This window comes from Anser cygnoides, chromosome 6, assembly GCF_040182565.1.
Source record: "Anser cygnoides isolate HZ-2024a breed goose chromosome 6, Taihu_goose_T2T_genome, whole genome shotgun sequence".
In the NCBI taxonomy this organism is placed as follows: Eukaryota; Metazoa; Chordata; class Aves; order Anseriformes; family Anatidae; genus Anser; species Anser cygnoides.
In genome coordinates, this window is record NC_089878.1 from 22,789,463 (window position 1) to 22,808,755 (window position 19,293).

At 39.4% G+C, this 19,293-nt stretch overlaps 2 protein-coding genes across 9 annotated transcripts in view; both read left to right on the forward strand.

Moving 5' to 3' along the window:
• The window catches only part of TTC21B (tetratricopeptide repeat domain 21B), a 36,488-nt gene extending 30,361 nt beyond the window's left edge, over nt 1-6,127 (forward strand). For both annotated transcript variants that reach the window (XM_048061337.2, XM_048061338.2), the window contains exons 26-29: nt 511-735; nt 1,716-1,836; nt 3,001-3,068; nt 3,999-6,127. In XM_048061337.2, coding sequence (XP_047917294.2) covers nt 511-735; nt 1,716-1,836; nt 3,001-3,068; nt 3,999-4,076 — 492 coding nt within the window. In that variant the 3' untranslated portion in view covers nt 4,077-6,127. The remainder of the gene's footprint in view (nt 1-510; nt 736-1,715; nt 1,837-3,000; nt 3,069-3,998) is intronic.
• Nucleotides 6,128-9,268: 3,141 nt separating this feature from the next.
• The window catches only part of GALNT3 (polypeptide N-acetylgalactosaminyltransferase 3), a 44,097-nt gene continuing 34,072 nt past the window's right edge, over nt 9,269-19,293 (forward strand). For 3 of the 7 annotated variants that reach the window (XR_010832448.1, XM_066999748.1, XM_066999749.1), the window contains exons 1-2: nt 9,269-9,405; nt 17,542-18,148. Coding sequence is in view for 3 of the 7 variants with exons in the window: in XM_066999748.1 (XP_066855849.1) it covers nt 17,637-18,148 (512 nt within the window). In the remaining 4 variants the exon portion in view is untranslated. Of the gene's footprint in view, nt 9,406-15,997; nt 16,018-17,541; nt 18,646-19,293 lie in introns of those variants that run through there. The other 4 variants (XM_013171401.3, XM_066999752.1, XM_066999750.1 and 1 more) reach the window with 4 other exon arrangements.

The following is a 19,293-nucleotide window of genomic DNA, read 5'->3' on the forward strand; positions in this document are numbered from 1 at the left end:
GCTTTCCAATACAGGTAGTTTAGACTTGTAAGTCTAGGAGCTGTACACCTAGAAATAGGAATCTCAGTCCCTGTTACTGACATTCACAAATTTCTAAAAGTAGAAAATACTTGTATTGTAACTTCAAGTGAATTCAGTTTCATCAGAAGTATTTATTTGTATATCAAAAGTTAGTTGTATCAGAATGTTTATTGTTGAGATGAGGTATATGTGGATGCTTTCAATACTTCCTGAGCCTGGAGAAGTTTGTTGTGACCCCAGCCAGACTAACATTCAGCCTCTTAAATATTTAACCTAGTGCTTATTATTGTGATTAGTATTATAAGAATAACCACTGCTGTAAATGGAAAACATCTTTCTAAGATTGGATGTTCTATCTTTAGTTCCTGCAATTTATCTTTTATTTTAACTTTCCGGTACTGTATCAGAAAGGTATAAACACTTAGATTTTTCTTTTCTTTAAAGCAAAATCAAAAATCATTTAAGTAGTTACTATGCCTTTTTCTGCAGAAAGATCATATACCAGCACTCTTGGGAATGGCCACAGCCTACATGATCTTGAAACAGACTCCACGAGCCAGAAATCAGTTAAAACGGATTGCAAAAATGAACTGGAATCCCATTGATGCAGAGGAGTTTGAAAAGAGTTGGCTTCTGCTTGCAGATATATATATTCAGTCTTCAAAATATGATATGGCAGGTGAATTATTAAAACGATGCCTTCGTCATAACAGGGTAAGTGACTGCACATTAGAAATATTTTAATTCATGTAACTGTTTAGTTTTCCTTTGAAACATGGAACAGGCATGGCACAGGAACAGATCTTAGCTCTTGTGTTGTTTTCCTCATCTTTGCCTTTTTCCTGATCAAGCTGTTCTGTTTCATTTTCCTTCACCTGCGGCACATCCAGTAGTCTAGCTTCCTGTAGATAGTATACTACAAGCTTGGGATACCGTTTATGCTGTGCAGATTTGGTTTAGAAAAAAGAGCTCCAGGCATGGCTACACTGTTTGTTCCAGTATGCTCTGATTTGAAATCTCTTCATCGCTTTGGAAGCCTAACTAGAAAAGAGTGAAGTTAAACAAAGAATATACTTTATATATGAATATTTCTTTGCTCTGCCTTTGTAAATGAGGTATCTATCTTCATAAAAGCTATATTTATTCTCTTGAAATATTTAAGCTATGGGCAACATGACAATATACGCTCTTTATAATATTTACAATACAGTCCTATAGTAGTTTTGTTTATTTTCATAACTTTTTTCTGCTTCATTTATTAAACAGAGTATTCCTTTATGAATTAGTTTAAATTTCATAGTAAAAATTTTTATGGAATTAAATTGATTTATATGTATGTTTAACAATAGCTTTGCTTATGTTTTCTTCTTGTGCTTAGTACTTTTACTGACTAAGTAACTGAAATGTAGCTACGGGGTTCCTGGAGGCACTAAGTATTTTTTTGAAGGAGTAGTTATATTGTCCTCTGATATCTATACTTGTCTCAGATTAATTTAGGATGTCACTCTGCAAAATTCCATATAACTGATTTGTATTGCAAATATTTTAAATCAGGACTATCTTGTCATCAAAGGTAGTACAAGTATCACTTAAGCTTTCCAGTTGTACTGATTTGAAGTATTTAAGCAATTAAGGTGTAATTGCTTAAAGGTGTAACCTAAATAAAATCTTGAATGAATATTTATATTTTGCAGTCCTGTTGCAAGGCTTATGAATACATGGGATACATAATGGAAAAGGAACAAGCATATAAAGATGCAGCAATAAATTATGAGATGGCCTGGAGATACGGAAACCAAACAAATCCAACAATAGGCATGTTTATGTAATGTATATGTATCATTTCAGGCAATATAGTAAGAATGAAAACACTACCGTTACCTGAAAGACTGTATTTCTTTCTGTAGAAAGAGTTACTGGTTTTCTTCACATAACTCGAGCTATTACTGCAGCTACTTAATGGTCTACTTAAGTCTTTAGAAAAGCCCCTATGGCAAGAGATGGAAGTTTTATGCTAACTAAGAAACTTCATCTTACTGATTTTAGTATGAGGTTTGGTCTGAAACTCTTAGGAAACTCATAGTTGGCTATTATATGCTGTCTGTAAGTACAGTATTCATTTTGAATAATATATTTTTATAGTAATGCAATATGTACTAGCTGTAGTATTTTATACATGTTCTATTATCTGAGGGTGGTAGATCATTGACTTGTTTATTACTATTTTTTTTACAGGTTTTATATATATATGAATTAAGATTTCAAAAACTTTAAATGGCTTTAAATTACTTATCTTAAAATTCAACATAAGCTAAAAACTTGAGATAGTACTCAACTTCTAGTTGGGATGGTTAATTGAAGTCTAAGCTAGACTGCTACACTTGTAGACTATTTCATATAGGAAGCCCTTTATAAAACCTAAATGTTTAAAAATCTCATTTTGTTTTTCTATCTTTGGGAAAATACCTTTTATCTGGAAAATATCAGCCTGATGTGTTGCTATGGGACTTAACTATTCCAGTATGACTGGACTTTATCTGTGGTCTGCTGACAGTGGAACAGAATAGCATTTTAATTTCCCAGTTTGTTTTTGGTATAATGACTTTTTGCCCTTTGATAATGGAATTCTTTATTTTCTTAATAAAGAACATGGCAGGTCACACTGAGAAACCCTGTAGGGTACCACATTAATTGAAGGAAGACAGCCATTATGTGTACTCTGTAGAAAAAACATGCTCTCCAAAATGTCTCCTTTTGATTCCAACCGAGCTATTTATCAGTGTGTAAAGGAAATTCCTCTACTATTTAAAGTGACTTTCAGTAGAAATCTTGATATTTACAGGCTTACATGAGAGAATATTTGAAAACAAATATATGAGCTATAGAAACTTACGGTGATAAAAACACGCTTTAATGTGATATTTTACTAATTTAATATGGAAACTGAAATTGTCACCTTCTTTCCCCTTACACTTGCAGGCTACAAGCTGGCTTTCAATTACCTGAAAGGAAAGAGATATGTTGATGCAATCACTGTTTGTCATAAGGTAGAATTTGTGCTTAATGCTCTCGCTGCTGTAGCTAACTTGTTTTACATAATGATCCTTTTTTGTTTACTTTAAGATTTCTAAAATAGCTTAATATCATCAGAAAAAGACACTTTAAGTATCCTCTACATAACCAATCTGCTTTATCCAGAGCTCCCTGGCCATCAGGTAAATGAGAGATGTAGTGGTTGGCTATCAAATGTGAAGGCGTATTTAAGTGGCAGTTGCTTTTTTTGGTTCTGTGGTTGCTGCTTGTAAGTTCATACAGAATTGTAGCTGAAGGTGGTAATAAAATGTTAATACTGGAAGACATTGTTAGAAAGTAAATTCCTTTGTGTGGTCCAAACACGCATACACTAGATGCAAAATAATAAAGGGCTGTAATTTTAGAGCCAGAGTGAACATTGATATAACTATTAGTATTAATAACGAAATTATATCTTCTGCTTGGAGGAGAAATGAAGAGAACTAGAAATGATAAATTAAATGGAAGGATAAGGGAGAGGAGGGAATTGGAAGGCAAGAAGATGAAGTGGATAGGGTATAGTAAGAAAGAGCCTGAGGGAGTGAAAACAAAATCAGTTTATCACTGCAGAGAAAGTATTCTTGCAACCTTGGAAATGTCTCTGGAGGCTGCTGTTCTTAATGCACGCATTCCAAACCACCTAGAGGCTTTAGCCCTTGACCCTTGCATTTTTCCCACTAAGGTCACAGGGTAGCATGAAAGGGAAACAGCATCTCTTTGGTAAAGTTGTTCTTGACCTCTGTGTGTGGTAGTCTGTAGCTACAGATATTTGTGTTCTTACATGAAACTTCTCATATTATTGACAGTTTTAGAATGTGTAAGCTCAGTGATGAGGGGGATAACTACCCCAGTATTCTTTCCTTTCAGACAACTGTTATGTTGTGGTTTTTTTTGTCTTTTGACAGGTGCTTGAAGCACATCCAAACTATCCGAAGATCAGAAAGGAAATACTTGACAAGGCCCGTGCATCATTAAGAACATGACTTAAAAAATTCAAAGCTCATCAACTTGTTTGTTTAATCTGACTTTGGAAACTATTGCTATGACAGTGACCATATCAGCACAAATTTATTGTGAATATGGAATTCAATTTCTGTGAATATGGAATACAGTTACATTGCATTAGAAATCTGGTTTATTTCCAAGAAAAATCTGCAGCCCTGAAAGGAACTGTAGTTACTCAGCAGAGAATACTGCCTATGTGTATGGTATATAAAGCGTCATCTGAAAATAAAAAATAACAAAAGTAAGGGCCACAAACATCTCTGTAAAATACTGCTGGAAGTATATTTTGGATAACAACTCCACAACTTGGACACTAGTGATTTACTTCCTTATTACCCATCTACTTCTCAAAAGTGAACATGCACTCCACACTGTGGAGTACAAGTTATATATATACTATACTGCAAGTAATCTATACTGCTGTGTGTTTTAAAGAAAAGAGTAAACATAATAAGATAATACTTGTATGAATACAAGGGTGTACGGTAGTTTCTTTTCAGAGAAACGGTACATAGGAGATAGTGCACTCATTCTTTTGAGTTCCAGCATTTAAAAAAGTTTTAAAGAATGTAATTCTGTATTCTTTTGTCCTTTTGAAATAGCACTCAAAACAACAGCCTGTCCTAACCTAGCGCAGGATTTCTGTCTTTGCTTATTGTTGAGATGCTGGATCTTGGTTTAAGTAATCTGTTCATTCAAAATTTCTAAAATATGCTTTTATTTTTACGTATACTGTAAATACACTTGAGTTTTTCAAGATTAAAGTAATTGTATACATTGTCCTCAAACTTTGATTTTTCATGAAATTGTAATATTTAAAAATAAGATTTTATATAAATATTCGGTAAAGGCTTTTAAAGACTATGCAAGTCCTCTACACAGTATTTATTCTTTACTCATGCTGTTATCAACCTGTCTGTCAGATTTCCACGGAGAAAAATATTTGTTATTTTTAACTTGGAGTGTTTAGTCTTTCAATATTATATGTGTAGACAGTACAGTCATATGTGCAGAAGTTAATGATATGTGCAGAAGTTAATGCTTGTTTCACTTTTTTCCAAAAAGCAGCTTTGTGGCTTTGTTTTGATTACATGGGATTGTGGTCTCTTTGTGTATGTAACATACCTGTGGCTCTTTAAGGGATCAACAGCAAGTTGTGAATGACATTTTGTCAGTCATGACTGACTCTTGTCAGTAATGCAGAATTTCTTCAAAAACATGCCAAACAAAAAACAGCGGTGCACTGTGGTATGTGTTTTTCAAACATACCTTGGTTATATGTATTTGACTAGAAAAATATTTTGGCATGAAGAAAAATCTTAAAACTAGTACTAAAATATCTTAATTTTGTTTTCCGATTAAGTAATTTTAGCTTTCCATGTTGACATTATGTAAAATCACTTTTTCTGGGGGTGAGGTGGTGGTCTTTTTTTTTTCTGACAACTCACTGTTAGGCTACACAAGGAACTGTTTAAAATCATATCTAATCTCACCTATCAGTAACTGGGTGCTGTATCTTGGATAACTTACTGCCTTGTTTCCTAAGTAGATTGACATGTATCACTTAAGCAGTGATGCTGCCTGCTGGAGGTTTCTAGGTTCTGCATTCAAATAACTTCTGAGTTGTTGATCAGCTAAACTAAAATTAATGGAAACTTTCAGGTGCAGGTGTGTAACATTTCTGCAAGCTTTGTGTGAAAGATGGAGTTAAGTGGCCTTTCCTTCACCAGGTAACCTTGAAACTTTATGCTATTGACTTACTCCTTCTGTACAATACAGCCACAACAAAGGAGGGGGAAAAAATAGGAGATTGAGGGGGGGGGAATAGGACTGATGATTTGGGAATTAAATGAGGAACATGGAAAGAACTGGAAAATGCTGAGGCGGGAGGGTGAATTATAAGGAAGCTGGGCTGTGGGGATCAGTAGACTGTGAATCCTTAATCTGCTGGATTTTTTTCCTCCACTGCTAAAATTACAAAGGCCTGTTTCAAGGCAGTTTCTAATAAAACAGCATTTCTTTATCCGCAGCCTTTTCTGTACTGGATCAGTGTTTCTGCTTGCTCTGTAGCACTGGAATAACACTTAGCTCAAGTTTAGAATAAAATAGGTGCTTTTATGTCAAAACGTGCAAGATGTGTTCAAAATTGGTGAAACTAAATTGCATCTACACCTCTTTTCTTTTATTGTGAGCATAAGTTGCACATTGCCTTTTCATAAGTCAGTTAACAGTAGGCCATGATGACGGTGTATCCTCATTTTGGCTAGGATAGTGTTAATTTTCTTCCTAGTAGCTGGTATGGTGCTGTGTTTTGGATTTAAGGATGAAAATATCATTGGTAGCACGCTGTTTTAGTTTTTGCAGAGCAGTGCTTACACAGAGCCAGGGACTCTGAGCTTCTCATGCTGCCCTGCCAGCGAGGGCCTGGGGGTGCACCAGGAGCTGAGAGGGGACACAGCAAGGACAGGTGACCCAAAATGTCAGAAGGGATGTCCCACACCATCGGTGTTGTGCTGAACAATAAAACTGGGGGAGTTGGTCAGGGAGGGGCTGGGCATTGGTCAGTGGGTGGTGAGCAATTGCATTGTGCGTCACTTGTTTTATATATTCTATTATAATAATTATTTTCCTTTGCTTTTCTGTCTTATTAGATTGCTTTAATCTCAACCCACAAGTTTCACCTTCTTCTCTTAATTATCTCCCCAGTCCCACAGGAGGGAGGGGTGGGGGGGAAGCAAGTGAATGGCCGAGTGGTGCTTAGCTGCCTGCCGGGTTAAACCACAACAATGTGATACAGAAATTAGCTGATAGAAATTAATCTGAGACTTGAAGGTTTTCCTTGCTAATTTACGGTGGAGAATTTTATTGATAGAGCATGGAAGTAAAAGATTTGTGGAGTCTATTAGGCATCTTGAACACATCTAGCCACTCATGTTTTCTTATGGATGAAGTCTTTAAAATAAGAGTGCAATTGAGGCACATCTTTAGATTTCAATTAAAAAAGAAGCAGTGGTTGCAAGTTAATCCTTCAGAGAAAATCTGGCTTTAATATAATATTCCCAGAAGAAATAAATGGCCTTTCCATTACCCTTTTGGTTTGTATAAGCCACTTAAAGATATTCTGACCTTACTAAATATTTTTTTTACTTTCAGTGCAGAAGAAGTGGCTTCGTTTCATTTCTTTGCTCCAGCTAATTAACAGTGTTAATTTCAGTGTCTGCTTTTACAGTTCCTTATTTTAGGATGCATGTCCTAGCAGATTTTTTTCAGTCCCTTTCTTAATAAATGGCTTTGAATGGAAGAGGCTCCTGGAGGATGAGAGGGAGGATGGAGGGGAGTCAGTAATGCTGATTTCAAAGAGCTGCAGTCTTCAGTACATCGTTGCTTAGCAACCCATCTTCCACTTCTGCCTTTGAATAAAAGAGGAGAGCAAAGCTGTGGTTTCTGTTGATTCATTCATTGAAACTGGGAACCTAAGCATCCTGTAGCTATAGCAACATAAGCCATAGGTGTCGCTTCCTCTCCTTTCTTGACCCCTTTTCCCTGCAGGTACAGAATTCCTGGAGTATCTTCTAGAGGATCTGTAAACACTTTTTTTTGGTGATACATTTATCTTAATTTCCTAATTTCCTACTCTTTTTTCAGATTTGTACCAATACTAGAAAGATGATCTAAAAATAAAGTAAAATAATTAATTTCATTAGTTAAAATAACTAAATTAGATTCTTACAGGGGAAAAAAGTAATATTCAGGTTCTTTCCCCTTTTTCAGACTAGGTTTAACTGTCTTGAGTCATGTCTGAAATGTGGCTACAGCAATTTCTAGAAAGGCTCACAAATCAGGAAACTCTGGTTTAGCAACCTCAACCTTTATCTTAGAAGTCATTAGATGAGTGAGTAGCTTTACAAACATCCCAGTTTAAACAGAGGTTATATTATTGGGGAACTTGTTGAAATTGTTCTGAAGGAATTGTCTTTGAAAGTGATCCAGGAGCCAGCATTCCAGTGTAGTCTTGATGCTGGCAGTGGAGTACTGGCTCTTAGGGAGCTGGTCGTAAAGAACTCGTGAGCTGCTGTGTTCTGTGCATGAAGATGAGCAGGAAAAAAAGGAAAAATCACTAGCAAGTTCATCTGCTTGCTACTACACCACCTATTAAAGTAAGATCACTGGTTTGTCCATTTACAGTCCTTGCAATGATGGTTCTGATCTCTGGCTTCATTTACTCTGTAGTTTTACCTCTTGCTTAATTTTCAGTGAAACTGACTTTTTGAAATATCAATCTGCTTTAAAATGCTTACTCGAAATATGTGATTTTTTTTTTTCCTCTACTAGAACTTGCGGTTTGGTAATTATGTGAGATGGTACCTGCTAAAAGAGGAGCGGAGGGAATGATCTAGACCTTGTTCTGAAGTGTCATGCTTTAAAGGTGTAAGTATTCCTATCACTGCAGGCTTTATTTTAGAAAATGGCAGATCTTGAAGTCTTTCTAACACTAGAAATTTGAGTGAATTTGAGGCTACAAGAAGTTGAATGTTGGCTGTGCTGTATTTGCTACACTTGATGCTTAAACATGCAAAGGTAGGAGGGAGGGTTGTGTGCTAGCACTACCCCAACACATTAACTATGAAGGAAATCTGTGGTGGATAAACTGTTCCTGGAAAGAAGAATTAGTCATAAAATACTGGCATTGCCCTGGGTGGCGGTGCTGCCCGTACACCGTCTGCCACCTCACCACATGTTTGCAGAGCCCCTGGGCAAACTGCAAGGAGTCAGCTCCGAAATGCTGGCCTGAGCGTGCTGCTCCGTGATCACTAACTACGGGTACGGTAAGCGAGGTGGGGAATAAACTGTTCGGTGTCAAAGAGATACTTATAGAGAAGTCTGTCGCTGCGTGAAGCCGGGCGGTGTGCGGGAAGGCAGCGCCGTGTGAGGCGTCCCTGCCCTGCCCGCAGCCCGCCGCGCTCTTTCCCAGCAACGTCAGCGCCTGGTCAAGCGAGCCGGGGGGGCGGGGGCGCGGGGCGCAGCCTGCACCCTGCACCTGGCAGCCCGCCTGCAAGCGCCCCGGCCCGCGCGCACCGCGGGGCCGCTCCCGCTTCCCGCCCGGCCGCGGCCTCGCGCACCTGGCCGCCAGGTGAGGGCGGGCGCCGCGCAGGCGCAGGGCCGGCCGCACGCGCGCACCTGGCGGCCGCCGAGCGGAAGCCGTTGCCGGCGCTGTTGCCGCTGTTGCCGCCGCCCGCCCGGCTTCAGCCCCCCTCAGGCCGCGGCCGGGCGCCGCGCTCCCCTCCGCCGTCCCGCCGCCGGAGCCAGGTGAGCGGGGGCAGCACGAGTTTGGGGGGGGGACGACGACGACGACTCCCTCCGGTCCCGGTGTATCGGGGGGTCCGGCCCCGCGTGTCCCCGCCGTGGGGAAGCGCGGAGGGGGCGCGGAGAGCGGACGGGCGCCGCCGCGGGGCGCACGGGGCTGGGGACGCCCGGCGCTGCCCGCGGGAGGTGCCCGCTGCCACGTCCCGCTCCCGGCCCGGCGGGGGGCTGCGGGGCTGCCCCGTCCCGCCGCAGCCAGCCCAGCCCAGCCCCGCTGCCCGGCGGGAGGCGGCGGCGCCCGCGGATGGTGTGTTGCTTTTGGAGAGCTGACAAGGGAAGCGAATCGTAACGCGAATAACCCAACTTTCGGCCGTCCTTAACTTTCTGTGAGGGCGCTCACATATCGAGGAGTCTTCGCTAGATGTTTGAATAGGTCAAATAAAAAACGTCTTGCTGGAAATATTAATCTTTTGTATTTATCCTAGTAATGTTTTACGTGTTAGTCTTCTGTCACAAAACTGCACCTTTTGTCTGATAAACGATAAGCAGTCGCGATCTGTTCAGCCTTGAGGAGAGCCGGTGCCCCGCTGCGGAGCCGAGGCGGAGGCGAAGCCGCAGCCCGTGGGCACAGCCAACATACGGCGTACAGTTCCTTTTTTCAGCCAGTTTGCCCTCTGGCTTGGTCAGCTTGGCATCTGCTACTGTCATTGCAAGGCCTCTCAATAACAAAGCAAAGTAAAAATTAAGTTAGTTACAGAGAGCCAGACTTACTATTTCTGTTGTGCTGCGGGGAGGAGTAGAGCAGCTTTCCTCCTCCTCGTAACTGCTGTTGCTATTTAACCTTGCCCTGGTTTTGGGTGGGGCAATACCGGCCACAGCCTGGATATCTTGACTGCTGTCAAAATAGAAACAGGATATAATTGCCCTTTTTGTGACACAGCCCCAGAATCTGTGGTCCTTGGTGTCTGACTGCATTGCTTTGAGACATTCCTTTGCATGAATGTGTTGCCTGGCCTATCTGTTCAGTGAGCTGATGCCTAGCGCAGGGCTTTCCCTTATTTTGGGGCCAAGTTAGAGAAGCATGTTTGAATGTGAATTGCTGATCAGGTGCCACCCAGTTTCTCCCACGAGTGAGTTTCTCTCACGAGTTTCTCCTCCTCATCTGCTCATTTCTGTGCTTATGTTCTAGAAGATGGGAAAGGGCTTCAAGTTTCCAGACTGCAAAGTGCTAGATTTCATGTAAAATGCAACTTTATTCGTTTGCCCAACTATTTTCTGCCTGATTTTCCAAAGGTTTGCTGATATCATGTGCTGTAGGTTATAGTTCTGCTTATAAACAGAGAAATCATGTCACAAAACTACTTACTAATGAAGTTGCATAGTCAAATCACTGTTTGGTTTAGTTTTGTTATGTAAATTTATTCAGCAGTGACACACAGAGCCAGTCACGTGGGGACAGGAGGAAAGAGAAGACACCTTTGGAAGGTTCTGACAAAGATCAGTTTAGCAGCAATTGACCCAGGAAACCTCATTAATTTTTTTTTTTTTTTTAAAAAAAGACAACTTGCTTTGCCTTACACTTATGCTTTAAACAACTTTAAATTCTAAGGCCAATTAGAGAGTAAAACTGTGACTTCAGGCCATGTACTGAATGCTCAGATGCTCTCTTCCATAATGATCACTGAGATGGATTGCCTCCAGTCTTTGCCAGAAAAATCTATGCCCTTAGACTTTCTAAAACAAAGAGTGGAGAATTGAATATGTTAGAGCTTCTCTTTTCAGGAGCAGAACAAGATTTCCACAGTCTGAGCTTCAGAGAATGTATACGAAGAAACAGTATCTGGGGTTTGCCAATCTCTAGTCCTTTAGGAGCACATGCCCTGTCTAGGAGAGTAACCAGCAGCAATATTTTAGTGGAACAGGCAGGCAAGTATCTTCTGCAAGTGCAGAGACAGAAACTGACCAAATGATTGTTTCTCCTTTTTAGGTGAAGCTTTAATCCTTAAGTTCTGTATGTTTCATTTTGTAAACTATTTGTATTTAAGACGGATACAAATATTATCATGAGCAGTAGTATAGTTTGGTAAACTTTAGCAACTCTTTTCGTTTTCCCCAAGTTCTGAAGAGCTTTTGTTCTTGATTGTATGGGAAGCCTCAGTATTCCATATTCAGCAAAGCCTGTATGAAAAATTCACTTCAAATTTGTCATTTCTTAGTCTTGAGGTAGTAATGAGAGTGGATGTTCTTCTGGAATGTACTTCTGGGAAGCGGGCGCAGTTTTGTTTAGTGATTTTTATTTAATTATTTGGTAGGAAAATCTCAATTTGCATGGTAGTGGTAGAAGAAAATATCACTTTCCAAAATTATTATTTCAGTAGCTAATAACTTAGTAGCACCTGTGTTGGTATTCGTGCACAAAAAGACAAAAAGCCTTGTCTAGAATCTTAGATTCAGCTACATTGGTGGTGGCAATAGGACTTCTTACTAGTCCAGCAAATATAGCTGGGTATCTTTAACAGACTTTTGCTATTCTGGTGAGAACGGCTGATCATCAGGGTCAGGTCTTTTTTTCCTCAAGAATTTGATCCACGTTTCCTCTTCCCACACCTGCTTTCTGATTGGGGAACGTTAAGGTCTTGGTGAAGGGACTGCATACTTGGATACGAGAAAATAGAGATATGTTTTTAATGAGGCTGTGATGTTGGAGTTAGGAATTAGCTTAAGGGTGAACCTAAGTTGTATAAAAAAAATGTGATTGAAATCATCCATAAGGCTTAAATAACTATTTTTTAAAAGTATATTTTAAGTTCCATAAACAACATTCTCAGGAAACAGAACCCTATTTAGCATAAAAGAAAAGTACATTTTCAAGCAACTTTATTAAAAAAAAAAAAAACCTAAGGTCAAATATATTGTTGTTCAGTTTTATTCAGAGCAAGCTAACTTCAGTCAGACTTGTCTACATGTTGGCTACCGGAGTGAGGTTTTCTTGTAAGCCAGGGTGTTTGCAGACAGTCTGACATCACAGTTAGTGGGTGGCATAATGTAACATAGACTGTGTATTGAATTCGTGCGCTACCCATGTGATGTGGTTTGAAGTAGTATGGCAGCTGCTTTTCAGCACTTTCTAGAAGACTTGTAGTGCATATAAGTTTTCTGGTTATTTTGTTTAAAAACAAAAGCAAACAAACAAAAACCCTTCCCTGAAATAAAACTTCTGGTGTTTAGGGCTAATTATTTCAAAGTGCTGCAAAAATGCAGGCTGCTATTAGTGGAAATAACTCTAATGAATAGCATATTAAATACTTTGCTGAACAGTCACCTCAGGGAATTTAATTGTACCACATATTTCTTCAGCATGTCCTGGAGGATGGAACAGTAGCTTCGTCTGTGCTTACCGATGTTGCTATGCCATAAAAATGTGTGAGGTGTTTGTGGGGAATAAAGATTGCATTTCTGACTGCAAAATTTATCCTGGTTAAAAACCATAGAAAAGACACAGCTTTCATGACAGAAGTTGTTTGGATAATGTAGTCTGTGTTCTGCAAAATGGTACTGTTTTGTATGATAAATAGCTTTTCTCTTAATATCAAGCACTATCCCTTCAAGATATTTCGTCAATAAAATTACGAACAGAATTTGTCCATATTGAAGAGTATGGGCATTTGTAGCAAAGGAGCCCGTGTTTGTCCATTTCACTGCTGCACCTACTATCCCAAGGCTATTACTTGACCCTTTCTTCCCAAAACAGCCTCTGAAGCACCACTTGCACGATTTCTGTGCACGGCATGCTGCCACATATGCTACTGGCATGTATGAATCCACATTAAAAGGCTAAGTTGTGTTGCTCTACTTGCACAGCCCACTTACATGAATTGTCATTTCATTTCTGGGGGCAGACACATTTCACCTGTGTGCTATGGCAGTCGTTATGTGTGAGCAGGCAGTATAGATGTCTCCAATACAAGAAAATACATTGTCAAAGATAAAAATTAATATAGTTACACAGAAAACTAAATGATGAGTAAATTGCTATATATATTCTTGTTTGCTTGTTAGCTGTACTTACTATAGTCTTTAATGACACGTCTAAAGACAGATGTATGCAAAACACAGTGTAAGAAATTTTCCTGATGAATTATAGATTTTGTTTATTTTGCTTTACAAATATATGTTCACTATTTTGCTGTGTTGATTGTGGTGTCCTAAGGATTTTCATATGCTCAAGTTTTAAAGGAAATAACTCCAAATAAAATTAAAAGCAATTTGGTTTAATTTTTTGGTAAAATGTACCTATGCACTTCAAATGTTTTCTGAAGGATAGGTTACTGTGCCACCATCAAAGCCAGCAGCAGATTTTATTCGTCTGAAGTATGTGCTAAAATCTACATAAGTAATGTTTGGTATCATCTAGTCCATGATGTTTGGAAATGATATTTGGCTATGATGTTTGGAAACAAACAAGAACAACCTTATGCTCCCCTCCCTACATGTTTATATGATAGATTATGACTAAATGGCTGCATGTGAAATAAGGAAGTTGCCAGGTGTCTTATACGTATATTTGAGGTACTTTATATTACGCATATGTGTATATATAAAAGCTTTCTTTTTCTATTTGAAGAAAATGTATGTATATCGCTTGTTGGAATCCTAAGCTTTAAGACTTACTGATATTGCATGTGCTTATGCCTGGTGCACTGAGAAACAATAATGTGATTTTTTTTTAATATAGTGTTATGAAAACATTCATGGTTAACAGGTTGCAGAAGCTGCAGACTCACGCTGAGGCTGTGGTTATTTAGCAACAGTGGTTTTACAAGTTACAATCTCCTTGGCGGGTGCTGAACTGTACATATGCTTCGTGATTTGCATTATGTAGTGGGCTTATGCGGCAAGGTTTTGGTAGCTGCAGGGGTGGCCTCTGCGAGAAGAGATGAGGGGCTGCCCTGTGCTGGACCCAGCTGGCTCCAGCCGGCTCCAAAATGGGCCCACTGCTGGCCGAGGCTGAGCCAATCAGTACAGCAGGTGGTGCCTCTGTGATGGCATATTTAGGAAAGGGTAAAAAAAAAAAAAAATATAATGAAAAAGCTATGCAGCAGCTGTGAGAGAGAGGAGTGAGAAAAATGTGAGAAAAAGAGCTCTGCTGACCAAGGTCAGTGAAGAGGGAGGGGAGGAGGTGCTCCAGGCACCAGTACAGAGGCTCTCCTGCAGCCTGTGGAGAAGACCGTGGCTTGAAAGACTATGCAGACATTGGTCACGGCTACCACGGGATCGTGAGGGGAAAGTCCTGTGTAATGAACTTCATTTCCTCATATGACAAGGTTGCCCACCTAGTTAACCAAGGGAAACCAGTTGGTGTAATCTTTTTGTATTTGAGCAAAGCTTTCAATGTTGTTTCTTACAGTATCTTTCTGGATGAAATGTCCAGCAAACAGCTAGATAAATACGGAACACAATGGGTGGACAACTGGCTGATGGGTCGGTCTCCGGGTGCTGTGGTAAATGGGGTTACATCAAACTAGTGGCCGGTCACTAGTGGGGTTCCACAGGGTTACATTTTAGGGTCAATTCTCTTTAATGTTTTCATAAATGACCTGGATGCAGGACTCAAAGGTATACTAAGTAACTTTGCAGATAACACTAAATTAGGAGGAGCTGTTGACTCCCTGAAGGGCAGAGAGGCTTTACAGAGAGATTTTGACAAATTAGAGGGCTGGGCAATCAGCAGCCACATGAATTTCAACAATAGCAAGTGCCAGATTGTGCACCTGGGACAGGGTAACCCTGGCTGTACGTACAGACTGGGGGATGAGAGGCCTAAGAGCAACTCTGTGGAAAGGGATCTGGAGGTTCTGGTGAACAGCAAGCTGAATGGTCAGCAGCGTGCCCTGGCAGCCAGAAGGGCCACCTGTACCCTGGGGTGCATCACACAGCACTGCTAGCTGGTTGAGGGAAGGGAACTATTAAACAGTGTCCAAAGGAGGGCAACAAAGATGGTGAAGGATCTAGAGGGGAAGACATATGAGAACTGGCTTAAAGTCACTCAGTTTGTTCGTCCCAGAGCAGAGCAGGCTGAGGGGAGGCCTCATGGCGGCCTGCAGCTCCCTCACAAGGGGAGCGGAGGGGCAGGCGCTGAGCTCTGCTCTCTGGGGACAGCGACAGGACCCGAGGGAACGGCATGGAGCTGGGACAGGGGAGGGTCAGGCTGGGTGTTAGGGAAAGGTTCTGCACCCAGAGGGTGGTCAGGCACTAAGACAGGCTGCCCAGGGCAGTGGTCACACTTAGGAACTGACTGTGATCCATATTATCCCTTAGCTGCTTGCGTGGAGAGGAGATAAAAGAGTCAGGAATGAAGAAGTGAAGTTGAGCTTGGGAAGAAGCAGGTTGGGGGGCGGCGAAGGTGTTTTTAGTTTTGTCTTTGTTTCTGACTGTCCTAGTCTATTTTTAATTGGCAATAAATTAATCTTCCCTGAATCTGTTTTGCCTGTGATGGTAATTGTCTAGTGATCTTTCTGTCCTTATCTTAACCCACAAGCTTTTCCATCTTATTTTCATCCCCCTGTCCTGCTGAGGAGAGGGAGTGAGAGAGCAGCTGGATGGGCATCTGGCAGGTTGGTAAGTTGGTTACAATCCTTCCCCAAGAAAGAAAGAAAAAGTTTTTATTCTTATATTTACTGTATACGGGCATCAGTATAGCACAAGGTTATCAGTACTAAAGAAAATTGGGAAAATAATGTTTGAGACGGAAGTGCACTGGATTTAATTTTTTGGGGGGTGAGGGAGAAATTTGTGAGCCTTTTGAAGGGTTTTTTTGGTACGTTTTAGTATCTACGTGGGGATGCTATAATAGCATTATAAATCGTTCCACTCCTCTGTGTTTTTAGAACAATAGTTCTATGGTAAAACTACTGCGGTTTGAAAATATGGGTTTATTTCAAAAGCTGACATAAGCTTTGAAATAAACTGTAATATGAACAACTTTGGATGCCTAACCCTGCAAATTCTTTAGGGAAACTGAGTGATGTGTTTTTCTGTTTTCTACAAGTTATATCTCTTCCTGAGAATATATTATTCTAATTAAAAATGCTGAATATAGTTCTGTTTTAAATGATGAAATAAATAAAAAATAACTTTTCTATTTATTTATTTATTTTTGAGGTTCTGTGGTCAGTAGTTAACAAGCAGTAATTAACTATGACTTTTGCCTGGTTGCTGCTTAGTTCACATTGCAACTTATCCAAAAATAAATCCGTGCTTTGAATTCAGGCTGGTTGCTATTTTTAATCTTTCTTTTAAACTGCCAATTTTGCAGAGAGAATTCAAATCACTTGGATGCTGGTAGCCCTGAAATGTTTTTCATAGTTTTTCATCTTTGAAAGCCACTGAGTAATTGCCTGTCTGTAAAAAAGAATTTAGTTCCTGAAAAAGGAGCACTCTGACATATTCTCTTGATGAGTTGCACCAGAATATGCCAGAAAGTGCAGTACAAGTGAATGAAAAAATATATAGATTGACTGCTTGGTACTCAGCCGAAATTAACCTACTACCGATTACCTGTATTAAGTCTGCATTTAACATGTATACTGATAACAAAATGAATCTTAATTAATTAAATTTTTTTTCCACTGGCAGTCTGGTTACTTAAGTCTGATCTTGAAATAAAAATGTTTTTCAAAATATTGGAAATTTCAAAACTGTAGAAATAAATGGTTTGTGAAGTCCTTTCTGTCTTTATTGTTCACTTTTCACATGGATCTTTCTGCATAGAACTTGAACTCACCATGCTGATTGCATGTTTTCCTTCTATCCCATCATTGACCTAGAATTTCATCCTTAAAATTCCTTAATTTTCAAAATTTGGAATAAATTTAATGTGAAGTAGTGACTTTGTCTAGAAATAGTGATTTATTCCTACTGGAATGCCTGCTTTCTGGTTCTTCTGTCTGAAGTATGTTTAAAAAAATGGGGAAAGCACATCTTGGGTATTTTAAAGATAGGTAAAGCCTGTCTTTAAGTGATGGACATATGGTGTTTGACAGTTGGGAGTTGTGAACTAATTCCTGCCCATTGCTTTGTTGTAGTTTTACATTGTTGTATATACTAGATGTCTAACTTGATACTTTTTATTTTATTTCACAGGTATTATATTTTCAAGAAATGGTGTGACCTATTCAGTATTAAAGAACATCATTCACAGGAAAACGTTTGTTTTGTGACAAACTTTTTAAACTAGAATGGCTTTGAAAAAAATGCCTAAACTATTCAAGAAATTATTTTTTCACTGGAAACTTTGGAAATTTAGCATTATTGTGTTTTTCTTTCTGGTATTTTTATTTTTATTACAAAGAGAAGTGGGCATTCAAGATTTTAAAGATGAAGGAGGGATTGAGCCAATTGTCAGAAAGAAAAGTCATGTATTAGGTCTTGTGCTAAATGCTATGAACAATATCAATGGTGCAAAGCCAAAAATGCAGATAAAAGCACCTGTTCGGCAAACTAAAGTTCCTGGAGAGAAACACTGTTTGCCAGGACACTATACTGCAATGGAACTAAAACCCTTTCTAGATCGACCTCTTCAAGATCCTAATGCTCCTGGAGCTTCTGGTAAAGCATTCAAAACCATCAACTTAAATTCAGAAGAGCAGAAAGAAAAAGACCGTGGAGAAGAAAAACACTGTTTTAATGCATTTGCGAGCGATAGGATTTCGTTACACAGAGATCTTGGACCAGACACTCGACCTCCTGAGTATGTGGAAATGTGTATGTCCCAACAGTTGAAAAACTTGTCAGAAATAGAAATGTGAAGACCGTAAAGTGATTTGATTTCAGCATTAGATTATCATTTAGGAGAGGAAAAGTCTCTTGGTGATACATGATGATTTACTGTGCATAATGTTCCACGGTGCAAAAGCCAAGAAAATTTAGAAAGGCTCACTTATTTCATGCTTTGGAATTCATAGTAACCATATTTAAATAAGCTTTCCTACTTCTGCCTGTAAGCTACATTTTCTCAGTGACTTTGTGGAAATCTGTTAAGTTTTACTTAGAAGAAAACTAAAACTGTGGCTTAAACTTTTTTTTTTCTATTTTAAATACCATTCCCCACTCCCATCCTTTTTTATTAATAAAACCACCAGCATAATTTAATAAAAAGTAGGAGTAGTAAACTGGTGAACCAAGCAATGGAACATCTCTGCAATCTGTAAGAAGGAGAAACTTTATTAATGAAGACTTTAGGACTTGGTGGGTAGAATGGGTTTTAGTTTTGAGCGATCTCTGTTCATGTTCTCAGCTGTTTGTGTCAGAAGTGACTAACCTTACTGAGCTGCTGCTGGTAGTATGCCTAGCACTCTACATGTGGTACAGCTCGCAGTAACCTTTACTGGAGTGTAACTGGTGAGATTTGGCCTGTATGTGTTGTGAGGGCTTTGGCAGTGGCTGTGATAATTGCCTTGAGAAGTATTCCAGTCTCTAGAGTTGACAGGCAATAAACAGTGAGTGTGCAACCAACTTAGAAATACAGGAGTGTTGTCATGTCTTCTTGTCTTACAATTGGATTTGGAGTTCTTTTCAGAATACATGCATTTTGAAAAAATTGTATGTTTAAAATTGTTTTCCTTGAATGGGATATACTGTTCTAAGCATTATATGATATTTCTAAAAATTACTGAAGTTCTGAATCAGATTTGTTCTATTTTTCCTTTCAAATTCTTCATTTATTCTTGTAAATACTTCATGGTTTTGGATTTCAACAGTAATGGTGACTTAGTCTGACTTTGCAACTCAGTGTCTGCTGGTCTCAGTAGAAAAACATATTTTTGTCTGAAGAAGACCCGGGTGCTATATGAAGTGTACTCAAATGTTTTTGAGACAGAAGTCAAAATGAGCCAA